The sequence below is a fragment of the Notolepis coatsorum genome, assembly GCF_963971535.1.
Source record: "Notolepis coatsorum genome assembly, contig: SCAFFOLD_1015, whole genome shotgun sequence".
NCBI classification, from domain to species: Eukaryota; Metazoa; Chordata; class Actinopteri; order Aulopiformes; family Paralepididae; genus Notolepis; species Notolepis coatsorum.
This window is the reverse complement of record NW_028172918.1, coordinates 1-24,799: the sequence shown is the minus strand read 5'-3', so window position 1 is coordinate 24,799 and position 24,799 is coordinate 1. Positions and strand designations below refer to the sequence as shown.

Here is a 24,799-nt window from a genome sequence, read left to right as displayed (position 1 = left end):
GCATGTCAACGTCCTGACCAATCAATAGCAGGCAGGCAGGCCGCGGGAGGGAGGCTGGACGGAGAGGATGGGGAAGGGGGGATTGGAAGCTTCTCCGGTGACGCTGCACCTAGTCTAGGGGTGATTTAGTCTGACGCACCAGATTAACTGCTGACGCTGCACCTATTCTAGGGGTGACTTAAGGCCCCCACTTAGACTCTGCAGAGGTCCGCGCGTACTCGAAGCAGACTCGAAGCGTACTCAAAGTGTACTCAAAGTGTACTCAAAGTGTACTCAAAGCGTACTCAAAGCGTACTCAAAGCAGACTCGAAGCGTACTCAAAGTGTACTCAAAGTGTACTCAAAGTGTACTCAAAGTGTACTCAAAGCAGACTCAAAGCGTACTCAAAGCGTACTCAAAGCAGACTCGAAGCGGACTCAAAGCAGACTCGAAGCGGACTCAAAGCAGACTCGAAGCGGACTCAAAGCAGACTCAAAGCAGACTCAAAGCGGACTCAAAGCAGACTCAAAGCAGACTCAAAGCAGACTCAAAGCGTACTCAAAGCGTACTCAAAGCAGACTCAAAGCAGACTCAAAGCGGACTCAAAGCGTACTCAAAGCAGACTCGAAGCAGACTCAAAGTGTACTCAAAGCTTACTCAAAGTGTACTCAAAGCAGACTCAAAGCGTACTCAAAGTGTACTCAAAGCGTAAGCGTACTCAAAGCGTACTCAAAATGTACTCAAAGCAGACTCGAAGCGTACTCAAAATGTACTCAAAGCGGACTCAAATCGAACTCAAAGCGTACTCAAAGCAGACTCAAAGCAGACTCAAAGCAGACTCAAAGCGTACTCAAAGCAGACTCAAAGCAGACTCAAAGCAGACTCGAAGCAGACTCAAAGCAGACTCAAAGCGTACTCAAAGCGTACTCAAAGCGGACTCAAAGCGGACTCAAAGCGTACTCAAAGCGTACTCAAAGCGGACTCAAAGCGTACTCAAAGCGTACTCAAAGCGGACTCAAAGCAGACTCAAAGCAGACTCAAAGCGCAAAGCTCCAATTTTCTAACCGCGCCGCTCACTTGGTGTCACACAAAAGGCTCCTCACCGTTTTGGTTGACATCGACCTGGATTTAATGTGACACCGATCTGCATTTTACTCTGAACACTCACTCTGTGCCAAGAGCGAGTATAGGGCAGGATCATGGTTCTATGGGTAGGATTGGTCCGGTAAAACTTTGGCAGGTAGATGACGCTAAATTTAGTTTTGCTGTCGCTAATCGGTCGTTATTTCATCATCTGAAGAAACTTGAGACGTTTTTTTTTTAGAAATCTTGGAAATGGAGATAACCTAGACTCTTTATTTTGACATCGGTGGACGATGCAGTGACAGAGTGTAAACAGCGCAAAAAATGTTGGGGGAAATGTAGTAAACTGGCGCGAGACATGTAGGAAATTGGTACGCGGTGGTGCGCTCGACTATGAAAGCTCAAACGACTGCGGACATGCCGCGAGGACACCGCGTGCGTTACGCCCGACTATGTGGGGGTCCTTTAGTCTGACGGCACCGGATTAACTGTGTGATGCTTGTCTGGTGGAGCTCTACTGGCGTGTTTATATGAGGCTCCGTTCACACTGCAGGCCTTAGTGCTCACTTCTGATGCTCAGATCTGATTTCTTTGTTTGCCTGTTCACATTATGTTTTAAATGTGGCCCAATATCCAATGTCCAGTGTGAACCGGTCACACGGTCCTGAACTGACCCGCATGCACAAATGAACAATAAAGAATATTGACATAAACATGGAGGACACTGAAGTCACAGTTGATGGTTCAATTTCTAAGTTGATGTGCGAGCGGGGGCCAGATAATAATGTGAGCAGATGATAATGGGGGGCGAGGAGGAGGTGAAAGAGAGACGTTTCTTCTTTCAAACACAGGAGCGGTTATGATACGCCCCCTCAAGTCTTGCTTGTACAGAAGAATCACTCCAAATAATGACAAGGCAAACACCTCCCTGTTCCTCCACTGACCACCTCTTATCTTTCTATGAAGGTTATTTCCTCATCTTCAAGGTCAAGGTCAGAGGGTATCGTTCCACAGTAATGCGGAGAAAAGTTAAGTGTGATTAAGGACCCTACTTGACTTGGTAAACTAAAAGCAGACGAGCCAAGATTGTCAGATGAGATTGTGATTGCAAGGCGCTCTCCACTCTCTCAGCCAAAGCAAACGGATCACGGTTCATTCACTGCACCGCCACTCAATGTTGTCCCAGTGCGAAAGGTTCGATTTTGGCTTACGGTAAAGGTGGCTTTCACGCCTACATCATTTGGTGCGAACGCTATGAACCGTACCGTTAAGTTCGGATCATTTCGACGGGTGTGAATACATCATCTGAACTCCGGTGCGCCTCAAAAACCTTTTTCAAAAGTTTAATGAAAATCGTGGGTCTGGGTCCACTTCCATTCGGACCGCGGCGCGGAGTATCTCTGCTGTGAAAGCATCAAAGCGAGGAAATCATAAAAAATTACAGTCACTATAAAATGCCCCAAGGCTCTATTCTGCCTGCGTCGCTGCTCTGAAGCTTGATTTCTTTTGTAACTCCAGCCGAACATATCTAACCAAAAAGTCAGCATAACAAATAAAGTAATGGACTCTGGTTTGGACTTTAAAGGGGAACTATTTTACTATTTCTTTCACTATTTGGGCACTTTTACACAATTCCTGTGAGTCTATGTAATTCTTTTTTTTTTATTCATTGTTTTGTATTTCTAATCAAGTCCTCAAAAACAGCATTTTTCTACCTCAAGATCTCGAGCCGTTTTGAGGCTGGGCTCCAACCAGGGCTGGGCTGCCACCTGGGCTGCCACATTATTATGCAGCTGAGACATCTCTGACATCACAGATCAGCACATTTTCAGATGACTCAGTTCAGTGAGGGTGAATATTGTGAGAGGAGAATTGGAAGAATGCGCCAATATGAGAATTAGGTCGCTTTCACACAGGGGCTGTTTGGTCCGGACTTTCGGACCAGAATTCGATAGTCCGGTTTTTCGGGTCTGTGTGAATGCGCGTCGAACTCGGTCCGCGGACCAAGCAGGCGAACTCTAGTCCGCCTGAAAACGTAGGTCTCGGTTCGGCTTCAGCGGACCAAACGCGAACCAAATATAGGAAGTGATTATTATTACCACTGCTTGCAGCACTCACTGCAAAACAAGCACACTGCATGAAGTCTGCATCTAATCTCTCTATCTATCTATCTATCTATCTATCTATCTATCTATCTATCTATCTATCTATCTATCTATCTATCTATCTATCTGTGCATCTTGGGAAGAAGGAAGAAAAACGCGGCTTATTATTATTACCGAGGCGCACGGCATTAATAATGGATCAATGCCACGTCAATACTATTATTATTATTATATTATTATTATTATTGGTCTACAAGTTGTTTAGCGAGAGGATGGTGGTAATGTGCTTCAATAGAACAATGGATCAATGCCATGTCAAAACTCGCTCCGCTGATCTGGAGGACTCGCAGACAGTCCACACACACGCACGCGCGCACACACGGCTTGCAGCCACACACACATTTCCACTGTCCAATAGACAAGCGCCCTTTTCGACCGCGTGACATTGTTCAGAAGGTCTCGGTCCGCTGACAGATTTCTCTATGTGAACGCAGGCGAACCAAATGAAGAATGCAACAATGTTGCAACTTCACCCCCAGAACCGCACCGAGTCCACCAAAACTATATGTGAAAGCAACCTTAGAGACATAGATCCTATTAATATAAGTCCACATAGCTAGGAAACAATGCTAAACACTGAAAAAGGCCATTTATAAGATAGTTCCCCTTTAATAAAGATTATAATTATATGAAAATACCCTAAGGGAGCTCCTCACGCACCTATTAGGGATGAGCAAAACTCACTATTCGATGGTCCCCACCCCCCAGCAACATATGATTTTGTTTTTACTCAATAGCGAACGTGACATAATCAAACAAGCGAGCTAGCTGGCAGCCGTCATTGCTAACGGCTAGATATTTCACAGCAGGCAACCGTTATTTCCAGGGACAAAAGCATTCTTTCCGAAAGTTGAAATGTCCGAGCTTCCACGTTAACGTGTGTGTTGTATACTCATCTGGTTATTTAGTATAACATATAATAATGAGGAGACACGAGACACGGGTAAATTCCAGTTGACAGCTCTTTAGTGGAAAACTCAACACAGGTGATTACAATCACGGCAGTACTTATTAGCAGGGGGCGTGACGTTATCTAATAAGGGGCAAACTTAGAATGTCAATACACAACATATCCCTCCCCCTTAACTTTGAAGGTTCCCCTAAAAAGTAAGTACTTAAACATTAACAAAAAAACACTAAGTGTCACTGTGGTTTGGTATCCCTCATTCTATAATTAACTTAACAAATCATATTTAAACTTAAACTTTCATTGGCTAGTAACCTTTGCCTGAACTAGGGAAAGAGGGTAGACTACCTCAATTCCCAGACTGAACCCTGGGGATTATTCTGCCCCAATTGTAAGGGTTAGTCTATCAGGAGGGCGTCTGACTCTACTGGGGTAACGACCTGTAGGCAAGTCAGTTTCATTGTCTTTTGGGGAGGACTGTAGGAGTCCGGGTCTGGGAGAAGTGATGGCTGGGATAGGCCTAGGTGTGCCTGGGACAGGGGCCACTCTTGCAGGTTGCGTCTGGGGCTCTTCTGGTGATGAATGCTGCTCCTGGTAGGTCTCCTGCTCTGGAACAAAGGATGGCGGCTGAGGTGAGTCATCATGGAAACCAGCCGTGTGGAGCAGTTGATCGATGTGTCTTCTCCAGATGAGATTATCCCTGGTTTCTACTGTATATGACACAGGACCTGTTTTTGCAACAACTGTTGCAGGCATCCATTTGACCCCTTTTGTATAGTTCCGGGCGAGAACCCGGTCTCCAGCTGTGAAGCTCCGAAACTTTGCTTTCGCTCGCCTCTCCACTTGAGCTCTCTGTTGCATATGCACAATCTCCCTCGTCTTTTGGGGTCTCAGGAGGTCAAGTCGAGTGCGGAGTTGTCTCTTGAGCATAGCCGAGGCAGGCGAGACCTTTGTCGTAGCATGAGGTGTGTTTCGGTATGACAGCAGGAAAGCACTGAGGCGCCTGTTGATGGACTGTGTACCTTGAGAGGACTTAAGAGCTTGCTTCATGGTCTGTACGAACCTTTCAGCGAGCCCATTGGTAGCAGGGTGATAGGGTGCAGACTTGATGTGCTGAATACCATTCCCCTCCATGAATGTCTTGAACTCTTCAGACACTAGTTGTGGGCCATTATCACTAACCAGCTGTTGTGGTAGACCAAAGCGGCTGAAGATAGACCTTAGCTCTTCGATGGTCCTCATAGAGGAGGTGCCCGTCATGACGACAACCTCAGGCCATTTGCTATGAGCGTCGACTACAATTAAGAACATGTGGTTCTCCAATGGTCCAGCAAAGTCTATGTGGACTCTTTGCCATGGTTCTTCAGGCCAGTCCCACGGATGTAATGGAGCCAGCTGTGGGAGGTTTCTCACTCTCTGGCAGGCAGAACATGACTTTGCTTTCTCCTCTATAGCTGCATCCAGGCCTGGCCACCAGAAATAGCTGCGTGCAATTTCCTTCATACGCACGACCCCACAGTGTCCAGAGTGGAGCTCGTCAAGCACTTTCCCTCTCAGTGGTGGGGGAATAATGACACGATAGCCCCACAATAGGCATCCAGACTGGACCGACAACTCGTTTCGTCTCACCAGGTAAGGCTTCAAGCTTGGTGTCATCTCCCCTCCCCGTCCACGAGTGACGATGTCCATAACCTCAGACATGACCGGGTCCGTGTGTGTGTGTTTCTTCACATGAGTTGAGGTCACTGGAGCAGCGGTCACTTCCTTGAAGTAGAAGATCTCCGCTTGTGGTGTCCGATTATGTGTGACAGGCAACGGGAGCCTCGAGAGCCCGTCAGCATTCCCGTGCTGATCCGACTTCCTACACCTAATGTCATACCGGTGGGCAGACAGCAACAAAGCCCATCGCTGCATACGACTGGCCGCAAGCGATGGAATGCCTGTATGAGGACCGAAGATAGAGGTGAGAGGTCGATGGTCTGTCAGTAGCGTGAATTTCCTGCCGTAGAGATATTGATGAAATTTCTTTATTCCAAACACTATAGACAGTGCTTCACGCTCAATCTGCGCATAATTGCTTTCCGCTTTGCTCAGCGTCCGTGATGCAAAGGCGATAGGTCTCTCTTCCCCTGATGGCATGATGTGCGATACTACTGCACCCACACCATAAGGTGAGGCGTCACACGCCAGCTGAAGTGACAAGGCGGGGTCAAAGTGGGTGAGGGCTTCAGACTGAGAGAGGGCTGTCTTTGCTCCTTTGAAAGCTGCCTCACATTTGTCTGTCCAATTCCATGTTTGGGCTTTGTGTAGCAGCTCATGGAGCGGTTTCAGCCTATTGGCAAGGTCAGGCACAAACTTCGCATAGTATGTCAGCAGGCCAAGGAATGATCTCAACTGACTCACATTCGTCGGAGATGGAGCCTCCACAATAGCCTTCACCTTTGACGGTGCTTTGTGGAGTCCAGTGCTGTCAATCACGTGCCCCAGGTACTCGACAGAAGGTTGGAAAAACTCGCATTTGTCTTCCCGGACTCTAAGACCATATTCCTCCAGTCTTTGCAGTGTGGCCCCCAGGTTCCTTAAGTGCGACTGCTCATCCGGTCCTGTGATAAGCAGGTCATCCAGGTAACACTGGACCCCTCGTAGCCCACTTAGGATCTGGTCCATTGCTCTTTGGAAAAGTGCTGGAGCAGAAGTAATCCCAAAAGGAAGCCTCTGGTACCTGAATAGCCCCTTGTGTGTCACTATGGTCAACAGTTCCTGTGACTCTGGATCTACATGCATCTGGAGATATGCCTGACACAAGTCTATCTTACTAAACTTCTGTCCCCCAGCTAAACCAGAAAAGAGTTCATCAATGAGGGGTAGTGGATACTGTTCTGCAATCAAGACAGGGTTCACAGTGACTTTAAAATCACCACAGAGTCTTAGACCCCCATCCTTCTTCATGACTGGAACAATCGGCGTGGCCCATTCACTGGTGCTCACTGGCGCCAATACCCCACTCTCCACCAATCTGTCTAGTTCTGCATCTACCCTGGGTTTGATGGCATACGGAACAGGTCTAGCCTTTAAACACCTCGGTGTGCTTCCTGGTTTGACTGTCAGCTTAACAGTAATGTCCTTCATGCTACCAAGGTCTCCACCAAAAACTTTGGAGTGCTTCTTCAAAATCTCCTGTAGGGGGCCTGTGTCTCCATCCTTAACCATGAACACTTCTTGCCAGTTCAGTCTGAGTTTCTCAAGCCATCGCCGTCCTAGCAGAGCTGGACGGTTTCCACGAATGATGTACAGTGGAAGAGTCTTCCACTGAGAGTGTTCCACTGTCACATTCACAACTCCTAACACTGGAACAGCCTCTCCAGTGTAGGTCCTTAACTTCAATTTGCTCACTCGAAGAGTCAGGTGCTGCAGCTTCTCTCTGAAAACAGCCTCTGATACCATGGACACACGTGTGCCGGTGTCCACTTGCATCCGCACTGCTTTATTGTCCAACAGTGGTGTGACCCAGTATCCATCATCACTGTCCAGCACAGATAACACATGTACAGTATCATCATCATCATCATCAGACTCACAGTCACTCTGCTCGTCCTGTTCGTGCTCCATCTTATTCACACGTTTCTTCTTGTTTCTGTAGAAACCACCTTTCTTCATCTCAGTGTGCTGTTTGTATGTCTGGGTCTTCCTATTACCACAAGCACGTTCGATATGGCCTTTTATACCACAGTTTCTGCAGTCTACGTCTTTACACCAACACTCTGATGGCTGATGCCCCATTCTCCCACAGCGGTAGCATGGCTTGCCAGCTGTTGTCTTCTTGTCCTCAAAAGACAACTTGTGCACTTGGGCTGATAGACTTAGCTGCTGTGCTTCTCGGGCAGCCATTTCCATTGACGTACTTATCTCTATGGCCTTTTCCAGTCTCAGGTTAGCTTCACTCAGTAGTCGTTTCTGAATAGACTCACTGCGTAGACCACACACCAGTCTGTCACGTATGGTGTCATTGAGTGAAATACCAAATTCACAATATTCAGACAGGCGTTTAAGTACAGCTACAAACTGTGAAACAGATTCACCCTCTTCTTGGTTCCTTTTATGGAACCTGAAACGCTCTGCAATGACCAGTGGCTTAGGAGAGTAGTGATCTTTTAATATTCCCACTATGTCTTCATAGGACTTGGCCCCTGGCTTCTCTGGCTGCACCAGACTGCGCAGTAGGTTATACGTTTTTGCTCCCATAACACTTAAGAATGTAGGTACTATGATATCCTCTTCAATCTTATTAGCAAGTGCAAAATACTCAAACCTTTCGGTGTAAGAACTCCATTGTTCCGTCTCCTCGAATGGTCCAATATGTCCAAACAGTGCAGCCATCTTCCTGCAATTAGTCCTGTCCTTGTTTCGTTTGAGTTACTGTCTTTGGATCTGGCACCATCTGCCCCTCCTCATTTACTCAGTCTCCTTCCCATCGCGGAGATTTCACCTTTTCTCCGTCTCTATACGCCGCCCGCAACAGTGTCAACACAGCAGTATGCACCGTTGCCAAGTTACCGCAGCCCCGACGTCGCGCTGCACACTCGCGAAAACAAACAAACACGTCAGATGCGGACTATTGCCGACAATAACAAACACAACGTGAGATCCGTATTATCCTCGTCGCCAGTTTTGTTGTATACTCATCTGGTTATTTAGTATAACATATAATAATGAGGAGACACGAGACACGGGTAAATTCCAGTTGACAGCTCTTTAGTGGAAAACTCAACACAGGTGATTACAATCACGGCAGTACTTATTAGCAGGGGGCGTGACGTTATCTAATAAGGGGCAAACTTAGAATGTCAATACACAACAGTGTGGTTTTGTTTTTACTTAACAGCGAACGTGAGATAATCCAACCAGTGCGCTAGCTGGCTGCGGTCATCGCTAACGGCTAACGCTAGCGGAGCGGGTGAACGTAAAGCATTCATTCTGAACGTTACATCACTGAGGCTTGAACTGTGTTAACTTAGTGAAACAACGTGGCGAGCGAACAAAACGCTGCCACCAGGTAACATCTCCAGTCTCTCTTTCTCCATCTTTATTTTCTGTTCTCCCGGCTGCTAACAGACTGTTACCTGGAGAGCTAGCGAGCTGTACCCAGCATGCCGTTCAGCGGTGTAACAGTTAATAGGCTCCCCTCTCTACATAGTGTAGGGTGCTGGTAAAAACAAGGGAAAATATACTTTTTGAGAGAAAACGATATTTGCATAAACAATTCGATTTTTTTTTTAATAATTTAACGAATAATCTAAAACCGATGGCCATCCCCGGCACCTGGGGGTGTCCCAGTACAAGCATCCACTGCTGGGCCCCTGAGCAGCTGGTCTCAAGCAGCAGAGCGGCTGCCTGGGTTACACAAGGACACTTTAGCTGCTGAGCTGGGAAAGCAACACTTTCATTTCCCCCAGAACACATTTCCCTGCCAGTCTGGGAGATTCAAACCGGTGAACCGGTCATAACAAGCACCACGAAGGCTACACCACTCCGCCCCCCCTGCTATTCGAACGGACCCGTCCGGGTAGCTGGGCCTGCCCGCTCTCCACCTCCCGACCGCCGAGACCGCCGGCTCCACGCCTCCGACAGGAAAGGAGAGAGGGGAAAAATTAAACGAAACCCTTAAAATGATACGGTTCCCTTCCTTCAAAAGCAACAGCAAAAACATCGAGATTTGGGCGTGTGAATAATGCAAGGCTCTAATCCCCCGCGTGGCGCACTACACTACTATGAAATATTTATCCTTCCTACATTAGCTGGTAGCGCTCGGTGCTCCTCGTTAGCCAAAGCAGTGTGGCTTCACGGGGGGGATTTGGCCGGGTGTGCGTTAGAGAGCACAGGTGTGAGAGTGTGGAGAGAGAGAGGAGTGTCCGTCTAATTCTCGACGTGAAAATGTGTGAGGGGGGGGGGGGGGGGAGATTTCTCTTCTCTTCTTCTCATCCCTGGACGGGCTGACATCACGGTCTCTCAGTCTGTAGTGGTGCTGCTCCTACACAGCTCTCAGTCTGTAGCAGGGTTCCCACAGACTGATTAATTAATTAATCTCAGCCCTGGGTACCTGTGCAACAAAAAAAAAAACACTAATTCTCGCTGGTCTCACAGCAGCCCCAAAAAATGGAATAGCTATGAGATGGAAACAACCCGACAAGCTCTGGATAATTAATTGGGCCCCAACACTCCGAGATGTAATTGACCTGGAGAGAGATCTCCACGCCACGGCTCGGGTGGTTGGAGTGGAGGAGTCTGGCGTGGCTCTGTGTGGGCATCGTAAGTGATGCACTGATTTAGCCAGCTGAGCTGATTTTGAGGTCGTCGGTCCTGAGGGGTCCTGGGGTGGTAGAGAGGGGTCGTGGGGTGGGTAGAGGGGTCGTGGGGTGGATAGAGGGGTCGTGGGGTGGGTAGAGGGGTCGTGGGGTGGGTAGAGGGGTCGTGGGGTGGATAGAGGGGTCCTGGGGTGGATAGAGGGGTCCTGGGGTGGATAGAGGGGTCGTGGGGTGGATAGAGGGGTCCTGGGGTGGATAGAGGGGTCCTGGGGTGGATAGAGGGGTCCTGGGGTGGATAGAGGGGTCCTGGGGTGGATAGAGGGGTCGTGGGGTGGATAGAGGGGTCCTGGGGTGGATAGAGGGGTCCTGGGGTGGATATAGCATTTTTTTGGCTGTACTGCTTACTTTATAGCCCGGACATTTCCCCCAAACACATTAAAGCGAGATACAGAGAAGTTATCAAAACAAGAAGAAACCTCCTGATCCAATACATCTTTAAGACATATCAAAATCCTATTTAAGACCTTTTTAAGGCCTAAAGTTCTGATTAAATGTAAGACCTATTAAGAGCCAGTGGGAATCAAACAGGCGACCTTCCGCTCACAAGGCATTTGTTTGATCGACCCAAAGATTGCTGCATTGTTTATAAGACAATGACATAACTGAACATGACATATTATAGCCTTATTATTTCCATCATAATGTTCTAAGCTCTTATACAAAACACAATGTTTATTACAGATTTATGTCTAGAATAGAATTGACACAGTGCTGAGCTGTATCTCAAAAAAAAAAGATCCCCCTAAAGATCTACTGTTGACCTACTATCTCCCCCTAAAGATCTACTGTTGACCTGCTGTCTCCCCCTAAAGATCTACTGTTGACCTGCTATCTCCCCCTAAAGATCTACTGTTGACCTGCTCTCTCCTCCTAAAGATCTACTGTTGACCTGCTATCTCCCCCTAAAGATCTACTGTTGACCTGCTATCTCCCCCTAAAGATCTACTGTTGACCTGCTGTCTCCCCCTAAAGATCTACTGTTGACCTGCTATCTCCCCCTAAAGATCTACTGTTGACCTGCTATCTCCCCCTAAAGATCTACTGTTGACCTGCTATCTCCCCCTAAAGATCTACTGTTGACCTGCTATCTCCCCCTAAAGATCTACTGTTGACCTGCTATCTCCCCCTAAAGATCTACTGTTGACCTGCTATCTCCCCCTAAAGATCTACTGTTGACCTGCTCTCTCCTCCTAAAGATCTACTGTTGACCTGCTCTCTCCTCCTAAAGATCTACTGTTGACCTGCTATCTCCCCCGTAAAGATCTACTGTTGACCTGCTATCTCCCCCGTAAAGATCTACTGTTGACCTGCTCTCTCCTCCTAAAGATCTACTGTTGACCTGCTGTCTCCCCCTAAAGATCTACTGTTGACCTGCTATCTCCCCCGTAAAGATCTACTGTTGACCTGCTCTCTCCTCCTAAAGATCTACTGTTGACCTGCTATCTCCCCCTAAAGATCTACTGTTGACCTGTTATCTCCCCCTAAAGATCTACTGTTGACCTGCTCTCTCCCCCTAAAGATCTACTGTTGACCTGCTATCTCCCCCTAAAGATCTACTGTTGACCTGCTATCTCCCCCTAAAGATCTACTGTTGACCTGCTATCTCCCCCTAAAGATCTACTGTTGACCTGTTATCTCTCCCTAAAGATCTACTGTTGACCTGCTATCTCCCCCGTAAAGATCTACTGTTGACCTACTATCTCCTCCTAAAGATCTACTGTTGACCTGCTATCTCCCCCTAAAGATCTACTGTTGACCTGCTATCTCCCCCTAAAGATCTACTGTTGACCTGCTATCTCCCCCTAAAGATCTACTGTTGACCTACTATCTCCCCCTAAAGATCTACTGTTGACCTGCTATCTCCCCCTAAAGATCTACTGTTGACCTGCTGTCTCCTCCTAAAGATCTACTGTTGACCTGCTGTCTCCCCCTAAAGATCTACTGTTGACCTGCTATCTCCCCCTAAAGATCTACTGTTGACCTGCTGTCTCCTCCTAAAGATCTACTGTTGACCTGCTGTCTCCCCCTAAAGATCTACTGTTGACCTGCTATCTCCCCCTAAAGATCTACTGTTGACCTGCTATCTCCCCCTAAAGATCTACTGTTGACCTACTATCTCCCCCTAAAGATCTACTGTTGACCTGCTATCTCCCCCTAAAGATCTACTGTTGACCTGCTATCTCCCCCTAAAGATCTACTGTTGACCTGCTGTCTCCTCCTAAAGATCTACTGTTGACCTGCTGTCTCCCCCTAAAGATCTACTGTTGACCTGTTGTCTCCCCCTAAAGATCTACTGTTGACCTGCTATCTCCCCCTAAAGATCTACTGTTGACCTACTATCTCCCCCTAAAGATCTACTGTTGACCTGCTATCTCCCCCTAAAGATCTACTGTTGACCTGCTCTCTCCTCCTAAAGATCTACTGTTGACCTGCTCTCTCCTCCTAAAGATCTACTGTTGACCTGCTATCTCCTCCTAAAGATCTACTGTTGACCTGCTCTCTCCCCCTAAAGATCTACTGTTGACCTGCTATATCCCCCTAAAGATCTACTGTTGACCTGCTCTCTCCCCCTAAAGATCTACTGTTGACCTGCTATCTCCCCCTAAAGATCTACTGTTGACCTGCTATCTCCCCCTAAAGATCTACTGTTGACCTGCTATCTCCCCCTAAAGATCTACTGTTGACCTGCTATCTCCCCCTAAAGATCTACTGTTGACCTGCTATCTCCTCCTAAAGATCTACTGTTGACCTGCTATCTCCCCCTAAAGATCTACTGTTGACCTGCTATCTCCCCCTAAAGATCTACTGTTGACCTGCTATCTCCCCCTAAAGATCTACTGTTGACCTGCTATCTCCCCCTAAAGATCTACTGTTGACCTGCTATCTCCCACTAAAGATCTACTGTTGACCTGCTGTCTCCTCCTAAAGATCTAGTGTTGACCTGCTATCTCCCCCTAAAGATCTACTGTTGACCTGCTGTCTCCCCCTAAAGATCTACTGTTGACCTGTTGTCTCCCCCTAAAGATCTACTGTTGAGCTGCTATCTCCCCCTAAAGATCTACTGTTGACCTGCTATCTCCCCCTAAAGATCTACTGTTGACCTGTTGTCTCCCCCTAAAGATCTACTGTTGACCTGTTGTCTCCCCCTAAAGATCTACTGTTGACCTGCTGTCTCCCCCTAAAGATCTACTGTTGACCTGTTGTCTCCCCCTAAAGATCTACTGTTGACCTGCTGTCTCCCCCTAAAGATCTACTGTTGACCTGCTATCTCCCCCTAAAGATCTACTGTTGACCTGCTGTCTCCCCCTAAAGATCTACTGTTGACCTGCTGTCTCCCCCTAAAGATCTACTGTTGACTTGTTGTCTCCCCCTAAAGATCTACTGTTGACCTGTTGTCTCCCCCTAAAGATCCCCTGCCCTCCCTAAGAAATGTCTCAGTGGGTCTCTAAGGGCTAAAGACGGGGATTTCTGACAAATGTCTTTTGGCGACTCTGGTTAAACTCAATAAAAAAAGGGGCAGAGAGGCGTAAATACGCCGCCTGACTTTGTTTCATCCGGTCTATCGGATGGTTTTTCTTTTTAATACACGCTGGACAGACACCCATCGAGGAGTTTGCGATTAGTCAAGGTCAGTTCCCCGGCTGAAGAACGAAACAAGAGCAGCACACGCATAATCCAAAAATCGATGGGATTAAATATAGGATTACAACTTCCAGTCGAGGAGAAAGAGGCCCAACAAAAGCCTCCAGAGCGGCCGGCGGATGTATTCACTGCTGCTAGTAAACAACCGCTGTGCCGTAGCCAAGAGTCCGATGGTTTTTAATAGGCTCGGGGAGGTATAAGTGGATTGTAATAAGGTCCGATTCCCCCCCCCCCGCTCCCTCGCTGGAATTAATAGCCATCTGCCGGCGCTCACGGTTCAGCTCGGACCAACAGATTGCTTTGTTTAAGAGTTTATTCGTGAGGAAGTTGTTGTTTGCTCCAGATACTCCACTCCGGGCCCCGCAGCGGCTTTTCAGAAACATTTTTGAACCGTCTGAAGACGAGGGTTATCTGAGGGCTCAGCTTTAAAAGGAACATGTCGACATTTTGGGAAATTATTAGCTTATAGTCTTCTGCAGAGAGAGACAAGAAGATAGGTAGTATGGTATAGTATAGACAGCCCTAGCGTCCACCAAAGCCCGGGCAGGGAGGCGCCTAAGACTAGTGTTTGACTTCCGATACCGAAATATAGACAAACCAGACGTGGCCTACGAACCTGCTCAAACTATTTACAGTAACATTTTGAACATCATGTGGGCGCATAGAGGAGCCTCCCCTTCACAGTTTTATTACGATGTATATTTTTATTTAGTACGTCATGTTAAAGCACCTTGTTGTGACTACATTGTAATTGTATGGGTGCTCTACAAATAGTAAATACTATTATTATTATTACTAAAGATCAAGGCTGTCAATCGATTGAAATATCTAATCTGATTAATCGCATAGGCCGATAGTATCGGACATCATTTCTATAGAAATGTAAAAAAAAATATATATATATATATATATATATATAATATCGGTAGGCCGATAATATCGGACATCCCTACTAAATACACTTATCAACATCAGAGTCGACACATGCTTGCTTTATGCAGCCATTTAACACAAAAGGATGACCCTCATGCATTGCAAATTTGCATCAAATTCAAAACAAAGTGATGCACAAAATAATAATTTAAAACAATGAATAAAGGACTCACACCCCTTCTCTCTCTCTCTCTCTCTCTCTCTCTCTCACACTCTCTCTCTCTCTCTCTCTCTCTCTCTCTCTCACACACTCTCTCTCACACACTCTCTCAGCTATCTTTCTCTCTTGGCCCCTCCCTCATCGCTCTCACACACACACACTTTGAGTCAGAAACAAACATAGTATCAATGATAATATTTTTTTTTCTTTTTCTAAAATGTTAACACTTTAATCGCCGTTGACGCTGAAACACGTCTTTCCCCGCCATGCTTATTCTGCCGAAGACGCTGGACAGCGTCTTTGATATCAATATTTCAAAAATCTGTGATCGAAATCATATTTCTCCCCCGGAGACATGAGATGTACTGGTGAGCCCCTCTCAACTCTCTAACGGTTCAAGAGCGCCATCTGGTGGCCGATCGGCGGATCGCCCAGGGAAGAAACAGGAAGTGGAAGCTGGTGCTCATTTCAATTCGGTCCGATCACTCGCTAATAGTCCCAGGACTCGAGCTGATCACAACGGATAGTGATCCGTTACCAATAACTCGATAAACAACATGATTTGGACGTATATACTATTATACAACCTGGAAATGGATCGGATATTTCGACATCCCATAATAGAAAAAATTCTGTTCCACGCTCATCTCCCAACGGCGAGAGGAAACTATGGTGAGTTTCAGCGTTATTTTTTAATGTCTTCGATACTAACTGCTCTAATGATCATATCACCCACACTAGATGAATGATATAACGTTGCCCACGGAATTATAAACGACCCCCCCCCAACCGGTCATCATCAGATCATACGTAGTAACTTCTAGAAGTACGTCCATTTGAAATTTGTTATCTCGCACAGATTCCTACCAAACTGTATTTGATCATCAATATAATGCATTTAGGGCTATAAATCAAGTTCTGGAGAAAGCTGCAGAAAACGATAAAAACATACTTATACTTTAGACCGTATTTTAGTATGAATATGTGAATGAAAAAGTATAACGTTGCTACACCCTGAACAATAGATATAGGACGTTGAATGGGCCATAGTAATGTCAATTTAGCAATAAAATTTAAAAAGTTATAGCCCTGCAAAGAAGGGGAACTTCTCCATGTTAAATAGGGCTGGCGAGGGATGGTAAATTATGAATTTAACCCCGGCGATCAAAGTGTTAATTGTGAGTTAAAATAAATAGTGGCGTTAAATGAATAGTGCGTTAATGCGTTAATATCGCGTTAACTTTGACAGCCTTACTAAAGAAACCTTCCATAGGGGAGCTCCAGTAGCTCACCACGTACCGTGAGTGCTATTTCAGCGCCGTGGACAACCGTGCTCGTCACGGATCTGGGGCTGAGCGAGTTCGAATCCCGGACTGCAGCCGTGCCTTTCCCAGAGTGTCTTCCCCCCCATCTGAACCCTTTCAGCCTGCTTCTGTCGGTCGAACTTGACCAAGTATAAATGCGATAAACGTATAAAAGAGCCAGGGAAATGGCCAAAGTTTAAAAAAAAAAAGAAACCTTCCACAGTTGTGGGAGAGGTGCTTGGAACAAGACGTTACCCGGACGCGTGAATATTTTCCCTAAGCGGGTTGTACTTCCGCGTTCGGTTTGCGCAATCTGATTGGCCACTTGACGTTTCTGGTCATGTGACATGTGCGCCAATCGTGTGACGGCAAGTTCTTTCGCCGGTTAAGCTTAGGCGCTCTTTCGAAGTTGGTTAAGGTTAGAGTTTGTCTTAGAGCATGGCGATAGAACACCAGCCCTGATTCCAAACTCTAACCTTAACCAACTTCGAAAGAGTCGCCTAAGCTTAACCAGTGATAAACTAGGTAGTTTGCAGGCTGTTAGAGCCGGAAATAGGCGCAGAACTAGGCGTCACACGATTGGCGCACATGTCACATGACCAGAAACGGCAGTGGCCAATCAGATTGCGCAAACCGAACGAGGAAGTACAACCCGCTTACAATTCACGCTACCCGGACACACTGTCTGACATCGATACCCGCCGCTTTGGAATGAACTCGGAACACCGGGCCCTTCTGAGGAGGACAGTAAAAGGTAAAACACACTGTACGGGACGACAGCAGAGCTCTTCTGTGTGGAAACGACCCGCTAATATCTGAGATTTGTTTCCATTGTCCAACAGCGCGCTGCCGTGAGAGCGTTCACACCGGCGCACCAGGGAAGAGCCGCCACATCAATGACCGTTTCCCAAAGAACGAGGAAAGAAAAACGCTGATGAATTCCCTCCCCTTTTCTGCAGAGTCTGACGCTCAATGATTCACCCCCCTTCTCTCTGCTCCCTGCCCCCCCCCCCCTCCTCCTTCTCTCTGCCCCCCCCCCCCTCCTTCTCTCTGCTCCCCCCTCCCGTCCTCCATCCTTCTATCTGCCCCCCCCCTCCTCTCTGCTCCCCCCTCCCGTCCTCCATCCTTCTATCTGCCCCCCCTCCTTCTCTCTGCTTCCTGCCCCCCGCCCTGCTCCCATCCCCCTCCTTCTCTCTGCTCCCTGCCCCCCCTCCCGTCCTCCATCCTTCCATCTGCCCCCCCCCTCCTGCTCCCATCCCCCCTCCTTCTCTCTGCTTCCTGCCCCCTCCTGCTCCCATCCCCCCCTCCTTCTCTCTGCTCCCTGCCCCCCCCCCCCTCCCGTCCTCCATCCTTCTCTCTGCCCCCCCTCCTGCTCCCATCCCCCCTCCTTCTCTCTGCTTCCTGCCCCCCCTCCTGCTCCCATCCCCCCCTCCTTCTCTCTGCTTCCTGCCCCCCCCTCCTGCTCCCATCCCCCCTCCTTCTCTCTGCATGATCCATCTTTCCAACCCAAACCACCCCGATCTAACTTTCTCCCTCCATCTCCCTCTCTCTCTCTCTCTCTTTCTCTCACTCTCATTAGCGTGGTAGAGAGAGAGAGAGGGTGAAGGGCAGAGTGTTGATCCAGAAGTCTGTTCAATTACCCCTGCTGCTGGTTCCCCGCCAGGCCGACTAATGGAAGACGGCTTGACTCCTGACAGGCTGGCCGCAGCGCTAGCTAGCCCAGGAGGAAGCTCCATAGTGTCTCACGCCGCAGCGCTAGCTAGCCCAGGAGGAAGCTCCATAGTGTCTCACGCCGCAGCGCTAGCTAGCCGAGGAGGAAGTTCCATAGTGTCTCACGCCGCAGCGCTAGCTAGCCCAGGAGGAAGCTCCATAGTGTCTCTCACTGCAGCGCTAGCTAGCCCAGGAGGAAGCTCCATAGTGTCTCTCACTGCAGCGCTAGCTAGCCCAGGAGGAAGCTCCATAGTGTCTCTCACTGCAGCGCTAGCTAGCCCAGGAGGAAGCTCCATAGTGTCTCTCACACTGCAGCACTAGCTAGCCCAGGAGGAAGCTCCATAGTGTCTCACGCTGCAGCGCTAGCTAGCCCAGGAAGAAGCTCCATAGTGTCTCACGCTGCAGCGCTAGCTAGCCCAGGAGGAAGCTCCATAGTGTATCACGCTGCAGCGCTAGCTAGCCCAGGAAGAAGCTCCATAGTGTCTCACACTGCAGCGCTAGCTAGCCCAGGAGGAAGCTCCATAGTGTCTCACGCCGCAGCGCTAGCTAGCCCAGGAGGAAGCTCCATAGTGTCTCACACTGCAGCGCTAGCTAGCCCAGGAAGAAGCTCCATAGTGTCTCACGCTGCAGCGCTAGCTAGCCCAGGAGGAAGCTCCATAGTGTCTCACACTGCAGCGCTAGCTAGCCCAGGAAGAAGCTCCATAGTGTCTCACACTGCAGCGCTAGCTAGCCCAGGAGGAAGCTCCATAGTGTCTCACACAGTTTTGTAGCACAGGCCAAAATCTTGTAGCACAAGTATAAAACGTGTTATATTTGTAACAGTCACAAATGTGCCTATTGTATTTGTGTTATTTAGTTGCAGTGCCATGTTTGGCTGTCATTTAGTATATCGCCATGTGTTATTATTACTATGATACTCTCATATGCTATTTTCAATTAATATCATAAACAACATAAGGAATATTAGCATAATTTTGAGTGGACTGAAGGAATGAGTCAGCGTTAATAGTTTTAAATGCAAATAATTTATTGAAAAACAGAAGTGGGGTCGGTTGGGACACACACACACACAATGGGGGACCCTGATGTAAACAAGACAAACGTCTTTCTCTGGTCTGCATCCCCTTAACAATTGTGTGTATTGAGCGGTACTGTACTGTACCCATTCTGCAATCTGTTAAATAAAGTTTTCATTCATTCATTCACAAACAGTGTTTCAACTCACCACCCCCGCATCATATTGTAGTCTAGTCTGTCTTCAAACTTCCACTCCTCTCGAAACTTGTTTATATTTGAATATCAACATTATCTGTCCATCCTCAGTTTACTATAATATACTCCTGTCCTGAGTCCTGACTAGTGACTTCATCGTCTTTCCAAACGCACACACACACACAGGGAAGGGGAGAGAGTGCCCCCCCATTTCCCTTTCCACACTGTGTCTGCTGGCTCTGCGCCTCTGCCTCTGATCAGGATTAGCTTGTTAGCTTGCTAACGTTGTAGTGATTGTAATGGTACATAAACGTTAATTTCGGGCGATGTGCGCATAAAGGAATGGCGACGGTGCAAAGCATGTAGATGCATTTGACCCGTTGCGAGAAAAAAAAAACACCACAGACTTATTTCGGGACGTGTAGGCGCACTGCTGTGTAAACGCAGCAGTCAGTGCGCACCAACCGACCAACGCGCTGCTCTGCTTGCAGAAGCACGGATAGGGCGGATATGACTCGTCGAGTTGTCACAAGAGTTTTTTCAAAATAAGAGTATCATATGCACCTGAACGTTGCTAGCTTTCGGAGCCTAGTTATTATAGCTGGAGCTGCGTGTGGGCAGAAATGAGACCCGCTACAGGATTTTCAAAATAAGAGTATCTATATGAACCGAATCCCTATCGCACCAGTGCTATTGAAGTAAATCCATCCATCGCACAGACCGCTGTTGCTGTAGCACGTGCGATATATATGTCGCACTGTACAGCCCTGGCTGCAGCGCTAGCTAGCCCAGGAGGAAGCTCCATAGTGTCTCACACTGCAGCACTAGCTAGCCCAGGAGGAAGCTCCATAGTGTCTCACGCTGCAGCGCTAGCTAGCCCAGAAAGAAGCTCCATAGTGTCTCACGCTGCAGTGCTAGCTAGCCCAGGAGGAAGCTCCATAGTGTCTCACACTGCAGCGCTAGCTAGCCCAGGAGGAAGCTCCAGTGTCTCACGCTGCAGCGCTAGCTAGCCCAGGAGGAAGCTCCATAGTGTCTCACACTGCAGCGCTAGCTAGCCCAGGAGGAAGCTCCATAGTGTCTCACACTGCAGCGCTAGCTAGCCCAGGAGGAAGCTCCATAGTGTCTCACGCTGCAGCGCTAGCTAGCCCAGGAAGAAGCTCCATAGTGTCTCACGCCACAGCGCTAGCTAGCCCAGGAGGAAGCTCCATAGTGTCTCTCACACTGCAGCGCTAGCTAGCCCAGGAAGAAGCTCCATAGTGTCTCACGCCGCAGCGCTAGCTAGCCCAGGAAGAAGCTCCATAGTGTCTCACGCTGCAGCACTAGCTAGCCCAGGAGGAAGCTCCATAGTGTCTCACACTGCAGCACTAGCTAGCCCAGGAAGAAGCTCCATAGTGTCTCTCACGCCGCAGCGCTAGCTAGCCCAGGAAGAAGCTCCATAGTGTCTCACGCCACAGCGCTAGCTAGCCCAGGAGGAAGCTCCATATACTGTAGTCTAGGGCTGCACGATTAATCAAAATAAAATCGCGATCTCGATTCTAAATTATGACAATAATTTTTATTAATCTTTTTTATAATTCTTTTAACTTTTTACTAGGGATGCTCGATATTGGCTTTTTTACCGATACCGATATACCGATATTGTCCAACTCTTAATTTCCGATACCGATATCAACCGATATCACATTTTAATGCCGATATCGGCCGATAATATCGGACATCATTTCTATAGAAATGTAAAAAGATTTAATTAAATTAAATTAAATAAATTGAAAACCGATACCGATATTTTCCGATATCACATTTTAATGCCGATATCGGCCGATAATATCGGTAGGCCGATAATATCGGACATCCCTACTTTTTACTTAACTTTTTAAAATGATGACGATTCTGACTCGAGTTCTTTTGTATGTTACAAGAGACTTTTAAGTTTAAGTCCTTTCATATATGTTTTGTTTAAGTTTAAGTCAAGCACTTTGATATGTTATGTTGTCCGTTTAAGAAAGAGTGCAATAAATGATTTGATTGAAAAAATAAGAATCGTGTGAGAGAATCGTTCTTAGAGAGAAAAATGGTGATTCACATTTGAGCAAGAAGCGCTAGCTAGCCCAGGAAGAAGCTCCATATAATCTGTTAATGCATGTGCACTCACTTGTGTAAATTACCCTGTATTGGTCTACTGTCACTATGATGGACAGTTGTGACAGCCAATGAGGGGCGACCTCTGGGCTGTGTATATAATATACAGTATGATGTGCACACCTGTTTAATATTTTATGTGTGCTTCAGTGATATACTCATTGTGGATGTGGTACCTTGTTTGCGGTGTCCTGTGCTCCACTGGTACGGAGGGGAGTTTGCTGATGGTGCTGGGGGCAGGAGGCGGGGCCATGGCAGGAGGCGGGGCCATGGCAGGAGGCGGGGCCATGGCAGGAGACGTGGCCATGTCCTTCTTAGACAACTGTAAGGCTCCTGTTGGGAGTTACAGTGGATTAGATTAGATTAGAATACGTTTTTTGGGGGAACAGAGTGGTTACCAGTTTACATACTAACTCAGGGCTGGAGAAAAATAAATATCACAATATTCAGAAGTACCTTTTTCAATATCTGACTTAAAGGACTAGAATGTTCTGTGAGACTTCGTTTGAAAGTCTCTAGGCATAGGTAACTCACCCTTGTGAAACCCCACTGTCTAGTACAGTATATCTTCACAAACGTTACTGTGTTCTGTGCTACAAGCCATTAAAACCCCCTCATGTAAAATAGAAACTTTGTAGCATTCAGATCCCACCAAATATATTAACCAATTATATTTAAATTAGTGCTGTCAGGCGATAAAAAAAAAGTATCTAATTAATTACAGGATTTGTAATCAATTAATCAAATTAATCACATTTTAATCGCATAACCATTTTATGCCTGATATTCTATAATCATATTTCAAATGGCATGTGTCCGGATGGCAGAATGCAGTACTGTATCTACAAAACCTTCTGTTTAATCATCTTCCATTTATTAATTTGCTTGGATTTTTCAGGTCTGGTCAATATGAGCATAGTGTTATTCACAGTCAAAGATAAAACATATTTTCATTGATATTCTCATTTGGTTCATTACAATTTACTCAAGCCTAGTAACAGACACAGTATTTCTGACACTGGGAATACATTCCCTGAGATCCATAGATGTCCCTAGAATCAGATACCAATAACATGCAAATGGACCATATTAAAAAAAAAGTCTGTAAATGTGTATTCTACGTTCTTATGGAATGAATGAGATAAAAAAAAAATGATAAAAATAAAATACGTTTTTTTCAATTAATTTTGAGTTAATTTTCATAACGCGATAATTTGCTGTGTAATTAATTAATCGAATTAACACGATAAACTGACAGCCCTAATTTAAATATACATTTTAATAGTCATACTTATGTCTGGTGTGGAGATACAGGAAGCTACAAGTTAGATACAGGAAGCTACAACTGAGATACAGGAAGCTACAACTGAGATACAGGAAGCTACAGCTGAGATACAGGAAGCTACAGCTGAGATACAGGAAGCTACAACTGAGATACAGGAAGCTACAACTGAGATACAGGAAGCTACAGTTGAGATACAGGAAGCTACAACTGAGATACAGGAAGCTACAACTTAGATACAGGAAGCTACAACTTAGATACAGGAAGCTACAACTTAGATACAGGAAGCTACAACGGAGATACAGGAAGCTACAACTGAGATACAGGAAGCTACAGCTGAGATACAGGAAGCTACAGCTGAGATACAGGAAGCTACAACTGAGATACAGGAAGTTACAGCTGAGATACAGGAAGCTACAGCTGAGATACAGGAAGCTACAACTGAGATACAGGAAGCTACAACTGAGATACAGGAAGCTACAGTTGAGATACAGGAAGCTACAACTGAGATACAGGAAGCTACAACTTAGATACAGGAAGCTACAACTTAGATACAGGAAGCTACAACGGAGATACAGGAAGCTACAACTGAGATACAGGAAGCTACAGCTGAGATACAGGAAGCTACAGCTGAGATACAGGAAGCTACAACTGAGATACAGGAAGTTACAGCTGAGATACAGGAAGCTACAACTGAGATACAGGAAGCTACAACTGAGATACAGGAAGCTACAGCTTAGATACAGGAAGCTACAACTGAGATACAGGAGGCTACAGCTGAGATACAGGAAGCTACACGTTAGATACAGGAAGCTACGACTTAGATACAGGAAGCTACAACTGAGATACAGGAAGCTACAACTGAGATACAGGAAGCTACAACTGAGATACAGGAAGCTACAGCTGATATACAGGAAGCTACAACTGAGATACAGGAAGCTACAGCTTAGATACAGGAAGCTACAGCTTAGATACAGGAAGCTCCAACTTAGATACAGGAAGCTACAACTTAGATACAGGAAGCTACAGCTTAGATACAGGAAGCTACAGCTGAGATACAGGAAGCTACAGCTGAGATACAGGAAGCTACAGCTCACCGTGAGCATGGAGGCCGATGTGCTGGCAGGTTGGAGGAGATGGTGGAGATGGTGCGAGTCCTGCAAACAAGAGCTTGCGTGCAGGTTCAGACTCTGTCTCACACCGACTGTAGACCACCCACACACACACACACACACACACACACACACACACACACACACACACACACACACACACACACACACACACACACACACACACACACACACACACACACACACACACACACACACACACACACACACACACACACACACACACACACACACACACACACACACACACACACACACACACACACACACACAGAGGAAGAGACACACACACACACACCCAATATAAATAGACATATAGAGAGACACTTTTCTATGGTTATTATAACTTTATTTTATTTTCAGAGTAAACAAAAAGGTCTTGGTTGAAAATCCACAATCCGTTTTGCATGACTAAGATCGTATTGTGTGTGTGTGTGTGTGTGTGTGTGTCTGACCTGTAAAGTACATAGGGAAGATGGTCTGCTGGCTGTGACGTTCCATTTCTAGTGATTGAGCTGCCATGCTCAGCTTGTGTGGCTTGTTTAAACCTGAGAAAGAGAGAGGGGGGGAGGGAGAGAGGGAGAGAGGGAGAGAGAGAGGGGAGAGAGAGAGAGAGGGGCGAGAGAGAGAGAGAGAGAGAGAGAGAGAGGGGGGGGAGAGAGAGAGGGGGGGGAGGGAGGGAGATAGAGGGGGGAGGGAGAGGGGAGAGAGAGAGAAATAGGGGGGATAGAGAGATAGGGGGGAGAGAGAGAGAGGGGGGAGAGAGAGAGGGAGAGAGAGGGAGAGAG

The 24,799-nt window shown here is 46.9% G+C and overlaps 1 protein-coding gene across 1 annotated transcript in view; it reads right to left on the bottom strand.

Annotated features, from left to right (window-relative positions):
- LOC311247940 (uncharacterized protein) overlaps positions 1-24,556 on the bottom strand; it is a gene marked incomplete at its 3' end in the record, with an annotated part of 41,834 nt that extends 17,278 nt beyond the window's left edge. The window contains exons 1-3 of the mRNA XM_084338917.1: positions 24,467-24,556; positions 23,976-24,082; positions 21,773-21,929 (exon numbers count right to left, since the gene is read on the bottom strand). Of these exons, the coding sequence (XP_084195043.1) occupies positions 21,773-21,903 (131 nt within the window). The 5' untranslated portion in view covers positions 21,904-21,929; positions 23,976-24,082; positions 24,467-24,556. The remainder of the gene's footprint in view (positions 1-21,772; positions 21,930-23,975; positions 24,083-24,466) is intronic.
- Between the last annotated feature and the right edge of the window lie 243 nt (positions 24,557-24,799).